This window comes from Hoplias malabaricus, chromosome 3 (assembly GCF_029633855.1).
Source record: "Hoplias malabaricus isolate fHopMal1 chromosome 3, fHopMal1.hap1, whole genome shotgun sequence".
NCBI classification, from domain to species: Eukaryota; Metazoa; Chordata; class Actinopteri; order Characiformes; family Erythrinidae; genus Hoplias; species Hoplias malabaricus.
In genome coordinates, this window is record NC_089802.1 from 23,291,119 (window position 1) to 23,304,541 (window position 13,423).

Here is a 13,423-nt window from a genome sequence, read left to right on the forward strand (position 1 = left end):
ATGGAGCTTAACTGTTGTAAAGAGTGTATGTTTGTGTTTGTGTGTAATGTGTATAAACGTGCATACTCTTTTTGTAAAATTATTTTTGATTAAACTGCATTCTGAATTTTATTGTGATTGTCTGATATTTATTATGTTTGTGTAATGCTTGTAGTTATGTTTTGCATCATTGCAATTTTGGAAACAAAACTATGACAAGTACATTATCATGTAATTATGCTGAAATATGAAAACAAAATGGATGACATAGATTAAATTATGATATCTCGTTTTTTAAGTATCTCTGTTCTGGCCACAGTAATGTCCATATTTTGTAACAGACTAAAAATGATTGATGATGTGGATCAGGAAAAATGCACTGACAATGTTACTATGAGAAATATAGAACAGTATTTGCATAATGTGATGTAGCTTTATGTCTACTTTGTGACTATAAATGAGCAATTACATTTTAGGTTGTCAGAATGTTGCAGAATACAGGAAAGGGGCCTTCTGGAATGTTGCAAATCTGTTGCTGAATGGTAGTGCAATGTTGCACAAAAACGTTGTGACAACCCTATAAAGTGTTTCATTTTGACTTTCTGACAATATTTACACAACGTTCCAAATGACTAATGTAGTGGTTTTTACCACGTTGTGAATACGTAGCTGTGTTTGCTGGGAATACGCGTAAGGTTCTCCTTATTATTGCCTGAACAATCACCTGAATATTTTCTCTATTTATCGCGGGAATATATTTTTCTCTATTTATCTATTTCCTGTCCCTTTAAGGGATCTGTATCTTCTAGCCTTAAAAAATGTAACGTCATGAAGTTAAACCGGGGGTGATCTGTTCCCCCGTTTTGAATTCACGATGACGTGCATTTCAAAGAGCGCCCTATAGGGACAGGACCTTTCTTCATAGCAGTCCAAGTGTCTGTGGACGAAACTAGCGCGCTTCAGTTCTTTCACACGTGCACCATGGAGCCTAAAACAGAGTTCAATCTCGACATTTATCAGGTAATTTATCTCCACTTTTCTGTTTTGTTCGTGATTGTGCGAATGCTAATTTTGATTAACTGATGGAAATCGAGTTTGAGAAATGTACTTGGCTTAAACCTTATTTGCCACGAGGTAGCATACCGGCTAAATGGCTTTGCTTATGTGAGAGGCATAAGCCAAAGTATAACAAAATAGTAATTTCCAGATTAATATAACTATTAGTTACGTCGAAAGGTAACTTAATTTTCTTGTGTCAGTGATATTTCATTTCAACAAGTAGAATGTACGTTTGAATTTATTTTTCATTTTTCGTTTAGGTAGTCCTGAAGCCTCCAGGCCTGGCCACCATTGTACAATTTAGCTAACTGGCTAAATGGTACAATGCAAACACGTTTTGCTAAGTAGAAAGAGGAGTCGCTGTCGAAATTAGGCTTAACTGCCCCGAAGGTCTAATCTGTAGATTTTCGCTGATTAACAGGTTCCCAGAAAGACCTTCATTGGATAGATCTGCCTTTCGTTTGTTGTCCAATGAAAAACGTATTTACTACATGATTTGAGGACTAGCTGGCCTTCACATTGTGTGAGAACCTCATGATGAATGGTTCAATAGATATACTCAAATTACTTTTTACATTGACTTTCATTGAAAGTAAAGAAGGATTTTCCTTCTCTAGTAAAGTTGCTATTTTTGGAGAATAATAATAATAATTTATTATTATTATTATTTACATTGAACAGCTATTATTTGTGAATATGAGCTGTTCACTAGAAAGGAAAAGTCAAGCAGACTGTTTTTGTCATGGTTTGAAAGTCTCAATTTTGTTAAGATGTATGCATTAACAATTGCATAATTGTTAACAGGTGAAAAAGTCTGTTCAGGCATTGCAGGCCTTTTTGGACAACACCTCATGCCAGAATCATCTTCTGGACAAAAGTCAGCAAATCTGTCTGCTCATCACTTTATGGAAGGTCCCCAAAAAAGATCAAACAATACGTGTGTAAGTTTTACATGCCTTCCTTTGCCACAGAAAGCCTTACTGTTCCTTAAGCTAATTAAAATGTTTCTGTCATTAAACCCTTTAAATTGTGTATTTTTGCTATTACTAGGAAGAAATCACCTAATGAAATATGTGGCTTAAAAGTAACTCTATTACTTTTAATATCAATAAATATTAAATAATTCCCTGCCTCTATCTCCACCACCTCCAAGTTTCCAATCCGGATTTATATTTTGCGTCAAAGCTACGCCCTAGGCAAGATGACAACGCAAACCCTGCGGTGTAGCCTGATGCACACCTCCAGAAACGTAATGTCATGTTGCATTGATGCAATGACAGTGGTGGTTAGTAGGTGGACGGACATTTTTTATGTTGAATGTTTATCTTGTGCCCCTTTTGCTCCTACTTACAACATAATTAATGTCCTCACTTCAAGAAAGGTTTAGTACAGAATTGGAATATTGCAGTATGATTGGTGGCTGTGAGGAGAGAGTTCAGTGATTGGTTAATGTTGCATTTGATTTCTCTCTGGTGGTTAACTTTTCCTAATTCGTCTACTGCTTGACCTCTGGCCTAGCTTTGTGGTTTTGCTATCTTAATTTTTAAGACTTGAATTCATGGGATTGAAATTGTCAGATATGAATATTTCACCACCTCAAAATTAATGTATTGTTTAAATAAAAAATTCTGACAGATATAAATATTTAAAATTCTGATTCAAATACTTATGCTCCAGCCAGGTGATGTTGACATTCTTTGCTTTTCTAGGCCTATTTTATATTTTTGTAATTTTCTTCAGCCCGTTGCCTCATGGGCTACGTACAGAGTCTGCTGAGGTGTGCCTCTTCACCCGTGATGAACCTAACATGACTGCAGACCAAACGGAAAGGTTTTACAAAAAATTACTTGGACAGAGTGGAGTCAGAAACATCCCTGAGGTATGTGTGTTTAATTTACATTGAAGTGTTTGCTGTATTGGCACTCTAGCAGGCCCTGTCCTTTTGTCTGTAGTGGAACATGTGAAAACTCTGCAAGTGATACAGAATGTGTGTATATAAGCACCTACCTTAGATGGATCTTGTTCTTACAAAAAAAAAGATCTATTATGAACATAACAGAATTTACTATACACTACCATTCAAAAGTTTTAGAACACTTGCAACTTTCCCTCTTTTCCAAAGGCAAACACATTTTCATGCAATTCACAAACGATTTGTCTATCACACAATTAATTTAAATGTATTAAATGATTTTTAAAGAATGAAAATGTTTGCATTAAGACCTATTTTGTATATGACCCTATTCTAAATCCTGTCTCCTAGTATGGCTGCCAGTTTAAGTTAAGAATGTTATGCTAATTGATTGTCAGGAAACACTTTTTTTTTTTTTTTTTGGTTGAACAGCTGAAAAACACTGTACTAATAAAGGAACATAAAAGGGAGCATGACATTCTAGGTTAGTTTAGTATCAAGCTTCAACAGTTGTTGGCTTGCTTACAGGCTCAAAATGGCCAGAAAGAAACAAGGAAGGTTCTACTCAATGTGAGATATTGCAAAGAAGCTGAAAATATCTTACCATGCTGTTAACTACTCCCTTCAGCAAGTAGTACAAACTCATTCTAATAAGGACAGAAAAAGGAGTGGGTGGCCCTGATGAACAACTGTGTAAAAAGATAAATACCTTAGTGGGCAGGTTGAGACAAAGATGCCTCACTGGTTTTCAACCGACCACTGCACTAAATGGAACCCGTCACCAGTGTGAGCATCTTCAGTGAAGAGGCGGCTTCAGGATGCTGGAATTCATGGCAGAATTGCCAAGAAAAAGCCGGAAGATTGAAAGAAGGTGTTGTGTACACATGAGTCCAGGTTTCAGGTCTTTGGATCAAATAAGAATGTTTGAGGCGCAGAAACAGAGAACATGCAAGACCAATGCTTAATGCCATCTGTCATGCATGGTGGAGACAACATAATGGTCTCGGGATGCTTTCAGGGTGGTAGAAAAGGAGATTTATATAGAGTTGGAGGGACCATGAAGAAGGAAGGCTACCACAAGATTTTTCAAAAGGTGTCAATTCTCACTGTAAAGGAGTAGTGAGCACAGTCTCTGAATCTGAAACCTATTGCACTGTTGTGGGAGTAGCTTGACTGTCTGGTACGGCGGATGACTGCATCAAGTCAATCCATGTTGTGGGAGATGCTCCAGGAAGAATAGGGTGAAATCTCGTCAGATTACCTAAAAAAAAATGGACTGCTAGAACGCCTGGGGTCAGCCAGGCTGTAATTGCTGCAAAAGGTAGCTTTTATGATAAAGGCAATATTTGAAGTACCCAGTTTTCTTTTCCATTAAATTCAATATTACTTACCCTGACAGTGTCTGCATGTCCTGTTTCTTTGCTATATTTCCTAATCTCATGTGTTTCCATTGAAAACCAGAACATTTCAGTGATCTAAACTTTTGAGCGGTAGTGTATATTGATAATTAACTATGTAATAACTAATTTGAACTATAATTGCTGATCTGTTTATAAGGTGATTCCCTTCAATGTTCTGAAGACTGAATATAAGCCATTTGAAGCCAAGAGAAGGCTTCTAGGCAACTTTGATGTCTTTCTCGCAGATGCACGCATTCGCCGACGTTTACCATCCCACATAGGGAAGCATTTTTATGAGCGGAAGAAGTAAGATGCATGTTCTTGCTTTAAATCTTCATTTTGAGAATGTATTAGCATTTAACAGCAATTTATCACATGATATGGTTTTAGCAATTGAATTAGCTGGTTCACCGATTTCATATGACCATATAAACCATGTTTTAAGTGAGGGACCAATGGTTGATGTACCACATCGTTTAAAAAAAAAAAAAAGCCAAGCTGTTTATGGTTTAAGCAAATGCATTTGTGAGAAAGCTTTTATGTTTTACTACTTGCCTAATTGTCCTGTATTTTCTGTTTGTCTAAGGGCTCCGCTTTCTGTGGACCTAGAAAGCAAACGCCTAGCCAGAGATATGGAGCGTCTTATTCAGGGCACTACCCTCAATGTAACAAAGAAAGGCCCCTGTTGGTAAATCCAAACATTTTCTGTTTTACTGACAACTGGTGGCAGACCTGCAGACTCTTTCCAGCTGCTCCAGTGTTGGAAAAGGTTTAATATGCTGCCAGAGCAACCCAGAGTTTATCCAGACAAGCCTCATGGACACTGGAGCTTGTCTCTGCAACTTTTTGAAACATCATCCGTCAACATATTTTAGTGCTTTGCTGTCAGCTGTTGTCTAGGTTAACAGAATTTCTTTTAATATCACAGTATGGTGCGTGTGGCCCACACGGGAATGACAACAGACGAAATCATTGAAAACATAGTCACAGCAATTAACACCACTTCATCTAAGTTGCATATGGTGAGTTGGTGCAGTTTTGTTAAAATAAAAAAAAAATAAAATATATATATATATATATATATATGTATGTGTGTGTGTGTATATATGTATATACATATATATACACATATATACATACATTATATATATATATATATACACACACACCTCCCTTTAGGGCTGGACTTAATCCTTGCCTTACCATCACATGATGTGGATCTTACCAGTGTTAGTTTTTGTTTGAATTAGTGTTATGGCCGACATCTATCAATGAAAATATGCCTTGCTCAGATACTAACCATTTCCTATCAGGAATATGTGTACATAAAACTGGTCTTAAAAAAAAAATTACCTGGCCATAGGATTTGATTTTATTTTTCTTACAGAAAGAAAAAAGCATCAAAGTCATCCATTTGAAAAGTCATACTTCTGTGGCTCTTCCCATCTATACATCTGACATGAGTCATCTAACCTTATTGGAAGAGGAGATGAAGAAAGCAAGATTAGCAAAGGTAAGTCTGTTTTAAAAGTTTGTTGGTAGCTCTCCATCCTTTAGTTGTTGTAATAACTCAAAGTATGCAATATGATTTCTCAAAATAAATGTATTAATGATTTATCCTCTTGTTTCAAGAGTTTTGAAAATTCTGAGTACTCAAAGTATTCAGACCCTGTATATGTATTGGGTCTGATGTTGACATTTTGCTCAGCAGCTAACGGGCAGACAGTGCTGATCCAGTTTCTGCTGGAATTATTAGAACATAGTGAGACCTCAATACTCCAGATTCCACTGAATATCTTTCATAAACAGTGTAACTGCAGCCTGTATCTGAGTGAGGAAAAAACAGTTGGTTTGATTAAAATGTTTTTTGTTTGGAGATGTCTGGATTCGCTGAAAAGCAAAACTGCTACTTGTGTGTAATCCTGGCATACCAACAGGTGGAAGTATAGAAGGAGCTTTTAATAAAGCTCCTGCAGAGGTTTCACATGGAGTAGCAGAAGCTAACAGACAGACACCACTAGGCTTGTACACTTTTGCTGGGGCTGTCTAGAAATGCTGTAAACCTCAGCAGACGATTCAAAAGCTACAAGGACTACAGAGAAATTGCCCAAGTTCATTATACTTGAAGACTCCACTGTTGGCGCTTTTCCACTGCACAAACATGCTGCTTGTAAAATCTAAGTTACAGAAGCTTTCACATTTTATTTTTATCAGACTCACAAAGCCAGCTCATAACTTTGCCTCAGTGTTTTGAAGAGATTTATATTTTCCTTGGGCTGGTGGGTAACAAATTCCCAGTCTTAGGAAACCTTTTGCAGGTGTTTTTTGTGTTAATTATTCTAATATTCTGAGATAATGAATTTTGGGTTTTCATTGGCTGTAAGCCAAAATCATCAGCCTTAAAAGAAATAAAAACTTGAAATAGATCACTGTAATGCATCTATATAATGAGTTTCAATTTTTTAAATAGAATATTAAAAGTTAACTTCAGTAATTCAAAGTTATTGAGATACACCTCTAAGTGTAACATTCTTCAGGACTGCTTTTAAATTGGTGCATATCTGTTTTAAGAGGTGCTGTGCAGTCTTTCACTCTTGTGATATTAAAAACAAAACCAACAACAATATTAAAAGTAAAAAATAGCTCATGTCTGTATCGACAACTGTGAAAACGTGACTCATCACTAATTGAAATAAGGCTAATGCAACTTGTAGTGCTCTGTTTATTGGGATACAGAATAATTAAGTCTTGAATGTGGTCAAGTGTTATTGGGCTATGCTATTTTGCACATTAACCCTGTAGCATTTTTTTCCCTCATTTCTGAAGGGTGCCCTGATAATGAAAAATGAAAAGAACACAGAAACTCTTTCGAAGAAAAAGAATACAGAAAAAGTTCTGAAGAAAACACTGGCCATAGAAGCTGGAGCTGTGGAAAAAGTGGAGGAGCAGGATGAAACTCTGCAATTTATGCCTGCTGAGTTCCCAAGCAAAAAGAGAAAGCTGAAGGTTTGGGGTGTTTTTTAAATCACCAGTTTATAATGCTTTGAGTCAGCAGGGAATAGCATTGTTTTTCTATAGCTCAAATGTTTCTTTAAAAAATTGCTTTGCTTTTTCAAAAAAACAATAGGGTAAATTAAAAGTCTAATAAATATAAATAATACAAATATAGGCAGCAGTGTTCCAATGAAGTTGGGACATTGTGTAAAACATAAATAAATGGATTTTGGAGGAAAAGAACCCCCTGTGCCCAAGAGGATCTGGTATTGTATCCCAAGAATAGATTTATTTTTTTTTTTTGGCTGATTTTTAAATTCCATATGTATACCAGATCAGAGGAGGAAACAACACAGAGAGTGGCTTCTTCAATATTTAACCAAGGAGGTTTGAAGTTATACCATGCCAAAAAATAACCTTCTTAATTTAACTGGTATTTGCATAGGCAGGGATTTTAAATAAGTAAAGGATTTCGCGCAAGACACCTCGATAGCATTTATTCTACAAGAGGGAGAGAGCAATCCATCTCATCAAACTTGGCCAAAAGATTTAAATAAATCCCCTAAATCAATGATTCTTAAACTTTTTAGCCCAAGTACCACCCATTATCCAACCAAAACCTCAAAGTACCACCTATGATTTTTACCACAAAACATGTGCACATTTGGTTCTTCCTCTGTTCAGTGGCATAACGGAAAATATTGCTTGAAAATTTTCATGTTTTTGTTGCTTTTTATTTACTTGAAATTTGCATGCTTAACACAATTGTTTTAAATAATTTCTACAAATTATAGAGAAAATACAAATAACTAGGCATAAACAATTTTTTTTAAACACAATCCATTTATGAGAACAAATTTTATGGGCAATAAGTGTTTTGAAAGAAATAAACGGAAGAGGTTAATTTAATCAGTTATGTGCTTTTTTTAGGCTAAAAGTGAAAACAACGTGACACTTGTGACAAGTGCTCACATCGGCTCTCTTGGTTTGTACCAGTAGGTAAAAGAGGGGGGGTGCTGGGTTAAACCTTGTTTTAGGGCTGTAATCATGCTAAGAACAGCTTAAAATTCACGCTTAGATTTTCTCTATTTTTGCCTCTGGATTTAGTTCTTCTGGACTCTGGAGTGTTTTTCAGGCTGGATTTTCTTTACACAGATTTCTTTAAAAAAAAAAAAAACAAAAAAAAAAAACTGGTGAATTGCATTCCCAACCTGGGCAAAAAAGCGGAGGAATGCTGTCCCCGCCACCGGCTGTTTCCTTACAGACGAATCAACAATGCTGTATGAGTAGCACATTTTTCAACAACACAAATGGATTTCATTGGGTCATAATTATGTATTAGAAACACTGCCCTAAATTATTAGCTATGTTTATGCCTAAATATCTAATACCAGTAATAGTCTGTCTCTCCCCCCCCCCCTCCATTTATGGTTAATTGTTATAGTCTATATGAGAAAATGGAAGAATTTCAGATTTGCTGAAGTTAATTTTATATTCGCTAAAGAGACTGTATCAACTCGAGTGGTAGTAGATTTGACGAAGACCTTACATGATTAGATAAATATAGTAAAAATACTGTCAGCAAATGGTGAAAATTTATGGGTAAATGAGCCAATTTGAAATCCATGAATCAAACTGTTATTCCTAATGTCCTCAGCCAGTGGTTCAATAGCTAAAACAAAATGGCTAACGGGGCGGCCTTGCCTACAGCTTCTAAACGTCCAAATTCTAATTTTTCTTGAACCCTAAACAAATATGGTCGTTCAACCCTGGTGTGAAGGACACAGAAATACATAGGCAGTCTCTAACACTTTAAATTACATTTTTAAGGGGGATGTCTTAATTATCCAGTGTTTCTTAACTTTTTAGAACACAGCGTTCAAAATATGTTGGCTGTCTTTTTAACATTTTAACCTTTATTTCAAGTGGTCATTTTTAATGGGGGTGTGGAATTTTTCTTAAGGTGGTATTTAAAATGTATTGACATCTTTTTATGCTTTTAAGACTCTTTTGGCCTGCGAGGAACCACGGGGGATGGTTCTTGAGTTATGAAGGTTTATTCGGCAGTAGGAGTGTTTTGGCTCCCATAGAGTTCAATGTATTTTCAGAAAGCAGAATTTTACAAATCTCTCCTGTGTTCAACTCATAATTACACCATAAAGTCTCGCTCAAACTTAAATTCTTTTTACACCAACTCGATTGCCTTTGTTCAATTTGGACTCCAGAAAGTTTTCGAGCTACGGGAGTTTTTTGGAGGGGAGTCTCCCCCCACCCCTCATAGGTGGTACTTGGAGGTTTTGGTTGGATAATGGGTGGTACTTAGGCTAAAAAGTTTAAGAATCATTGATTTAGGGGATTTATTTAAATCTTTTGGCCAAGGTGAATGTCTACGTGGATGGCTCTCTCCCTCTTGTAGAATAAATGCTATCAAGGTGTCTTGCGCAAAATCCCTTACTTATTTAAAATCCCTGCCTATACAAATACCAGTTAAATTTAGCTTTTCAGAGAGGTAGGCCCATTTTCTAATTACTTTTTCAGGTGGTGACACTTGCCTCTTCGTGAATAGCTCTCATACTGGAATGGATTGTATTGTTAACTGTTTTCCATATGAGAGTCATGCCAGTGACCCCAATGACTCCATATGCCTATCTTTAATTATTCAGTGAAATATCAACTCTTGTCAAATACTGAATATCAGGAAAAATAAAATTGATTCCAAAAATGTAGGACCGGGTTCAAATGAACAATACTGCTCAGAGTCTTTAAGATATAAGAAAATTATAATTCCTTATAAATTTCAAATTATGTTTTATGAATTGCCTTGGTAAATATTACACGCACATATTTAAGGCGTATGGGTTAAATGCAGACATTTTATTTTATGTTGTATAAATTCCAGTAATTGCACATTTAACATTTCATGTATATAAACTTTAATTACAATTTATTTATAAAATTAATTGATTTTTTTATATATATTTTCAGACTTTGAACACTGCAGGAGCAACAAAATCACCAAAGCTTGTTGCAAGCACCAGAAACTTGAAACATGGACAGAAACGAGGACAGAAAAATCTGGGCAAAAATGCACAAAAGGGCAGCGTGCAGACTAAGCTGCCTTCTGTTTAAAAAGTTTTAAAAGCTTTAGTTATTACTACATTCCCACCACACATTCTCCTGTTTATGACAATGAAGGTGCAGGACTTTGTATAATTAGGTTTCAGGATTCCTGTATTCTGTTACAAGTTGATTTGTAGAAGTGAAAGCAATAAACCTATTCACTATGCCTCTTGTGACTGCTTGTATAATGTTTATACATGATTTCCATCCTTAGCTGATGCCAACTCAGAACGAGTAATGTAGCATTTTGTTCCGTAGACCATTCAGTGTTTATTGGCCTTTGTAATGCTGACAGAAGCTTCAAATCTGTTGGCCCAGCTTTAACAGGCTGTTAAATGCCGTCAGTTTAGGTCCTTTAGAATAAGTAGGTTATATAAAGAATTAACAATTAATTTTTCTTCATGTGAATACCATTAACATTTATGGATTTATTAGGGGATTACTGATTATTTTTTCCTCCAATGAAACACCATGGGCAGCCCAAACCATAGGGACTTGGACTATGGACTAACATTTATAATAATCTTAACATTTCATTATCTCTTCTTAGTCCCATTAAGAATACATGCATAAAATATTGCACATTTTAGGGAAAACATTTCTGAGTTACAGTTGTACATGTTGTTTCACAAAATAAAATGAGATGGGGAGCAAAAAAAAAAAAATAGAAAAAAAGTAATAAAAAAAAAACATGCCACAAAAGTGATCACAGGTACAATTATAACAGATTAAATAAAGGAGGAAGTGTACATATTCATTTCATAACTTGAAAAAAAAAATCCAAAATATGAGTCACAAAAGTTTGCCATGTTTCCACAGTCATGGGCTTAGCATGGTTAAATCGTGCAGGAGTACAAGTTTTCCTAAGTACATTAACAACCCAAAAAAATATTCCATATGAATTTCAGGTGTAATCCAGTTTACCAATTTAGCGGCAGTGCAACTATGGAGTACTCTGTAGGACTTTTAACCCAATTTCTATGTTATCGTTCAAGAGAGACCATTTTTTTTTGTCTACGTTTTGGACTCCTGTCCACGTGAAAATTGAATTTTACTGTGCGAAACATAAATAAATACAGAATACAATGACTTGCAAATCCTTTTCAACCTATATTCAATTCAATACACTACAAAGACAAGATTTAATGTTCAAACAGATAAACTTAATTTTTTTGTTTTGTTTTGTTTTTCCCCCCATATATACACTCCTTTTGAATTTGAGGCCTGCAACATGTTCCAAAAGAGTTGGGACAGGGGGAACTAAAGACTGGGAAAGTTGAGGAATGAGCAAAAAACACCTGTTTGGAACATTCCACAAGTAAACAGGTTTATTGGAAACAGGTGAGTGTCATGATTGGGTATAAAAGGAGCATCCCTGAAGGGCTCAGTCATTCACAAGCAAAGATGGAGTGAGGATATCCACTTTATGATCCACCTCGGTTTTTAAAAATATCGGGATCAATGTGGTCAGGGCCTAAGAGGGCCATAGAAACCCTTCAAAATAGACATCAAAACATCAAAAAACATGAGAGAAACACAGTTACTAATACAACATCATTTATATTTATGAATTTTTACAAATCAGAAATCTATTAATATCTGAATGATGTTCCATGATGTATGTAATTAATTAAATAGGGAAGAAGAAGCTATTTGAATTTTAGCCAGGGACAAGCATGCTCTGGGATGTCAGTATTTCTGAAAATATAAATCTCATGTGGTCCTCAACCACATGAGAACAGTGACAACAGCATTTTAAAAAATCTCTAACTTAGAGAGTTATTTCAGTTACCTGAAATGCCATTTTTGTATGGACGCGAGGCCAAAACACAGACAAAAACCTTTTGAACAGTGTCAGTATCTACTTAAATGGTGTCTTAATATATGCAAGCTGCTCCAGAGCAGTGTGCACAGCTGAACCTCTGTCCACAATGGGCACAAATTTTTACATGATTTTTAGTGAATTAAATATGGTAGTCCAAAAGTTATCTATACTTTTCCATTCAGAGCTAATGTTCTGTTCTAAACACACATTTCCATCCAGTAATGCAGTTTTTAAAGGTAACTCCAGAAAGGAGTCTTAAGAGATTCTCAAGAATGCTTTCCTCAGTGACATATCTTCAGAGTCTCTTTGGTCATGTACAGGACCCCATACACTGTCTACTCTGGACGTACCACCTCAAACTTATATTTGTTTTGTTTTTGTTTTTTTAAATCTGTAATACTCAGCTTACCCACATTGTAAACCCACATGGCCAATCAGCTACTGGCATGTAAATAAAAGCATTCAAACTGTTTTAATTTAATTTCTGAAAATAGAAAAAAAAATTGTGTACAGATACTCATGTGTTTCTGTTGGTGTCATGTTTTCATTTTTTATTATATTATGCTCCCCCCAAAACTTCCAATTTCAACACATGGGACCACTGAATACACTATTCAAAAAACATATGAGCCCTTGGGCTTTTTTAGGTTCTTGATACACAACTCATGTATGGTCACCTAGTTTGGAGACAGTGTGATAATTCTTTTTATTTTTTAAATTTTTTTATGTAACCTCCTTTACAGGGAAACGTACTATTTATTATATTTAAGAGATATTCATATTCAGTAGGGATGACAAAAGTCAAGGGTGTATTCAGTTTAACTCATCCCTGTTATAAATTAAATGTGATTAATAGATTATGTAACTGAGCAATTACTTCTTCACACAGGGCCATTTATTGTCTTCAATAAATGATTTTTTAGTAAATGTATTTTTTGTACTATTTTTTTTTTTACAAAAATGAACATATGTATCATGGACCAAAGCTGTTGTAAAACAATCATGTAACAAATTCATAAACATTAACCTGGTACCTGGTACCTGGTACCATTAACCTGCATTAAACAGTTTGAATGGAGCATTTTACTTAATTTTTTTACTTAATTTCAATTACTCTTTCAACTGTAATTTGAC

At 35.4% G+C, this 13,423-nt stretch overlaps 1 protein-coding gene across 1 annotated transcript; it reads left to right on the plus strand.

Moving 5' to 3' along the window:
• Window positions 1-814: 814 nt before the first annotated feature.
• rsl1d1 (ribosomal L1 domain containing 1) lies at window positions 815-10,622 on the plus strand. The gene is made up of 9 exons (XM_066666678.1): window positions 815-999; window positions 1,843-1,979; window positions 2,779-2,917; window positions 4,508-4,656; window positions 4,937-5,038; window positions 5,279-5,372; window positions 5,738-5,863; window positions 7,177-7,356; window positions 10,330-10,622. The coding sequence occupies exons 1-9, from the start codon at window positions 961-963 to the stop codon at window positions 10,471-10,473; spliced, it is 1,110 nt and encodes a 369-aa protein (XP_066522775.1). The 5' UTR covers window positions 815-960; the 3' UTR covers window positions 10,474-10,622.
• Window positions 10,623-13,423: the final 2,801 nt, after the last annotated feature.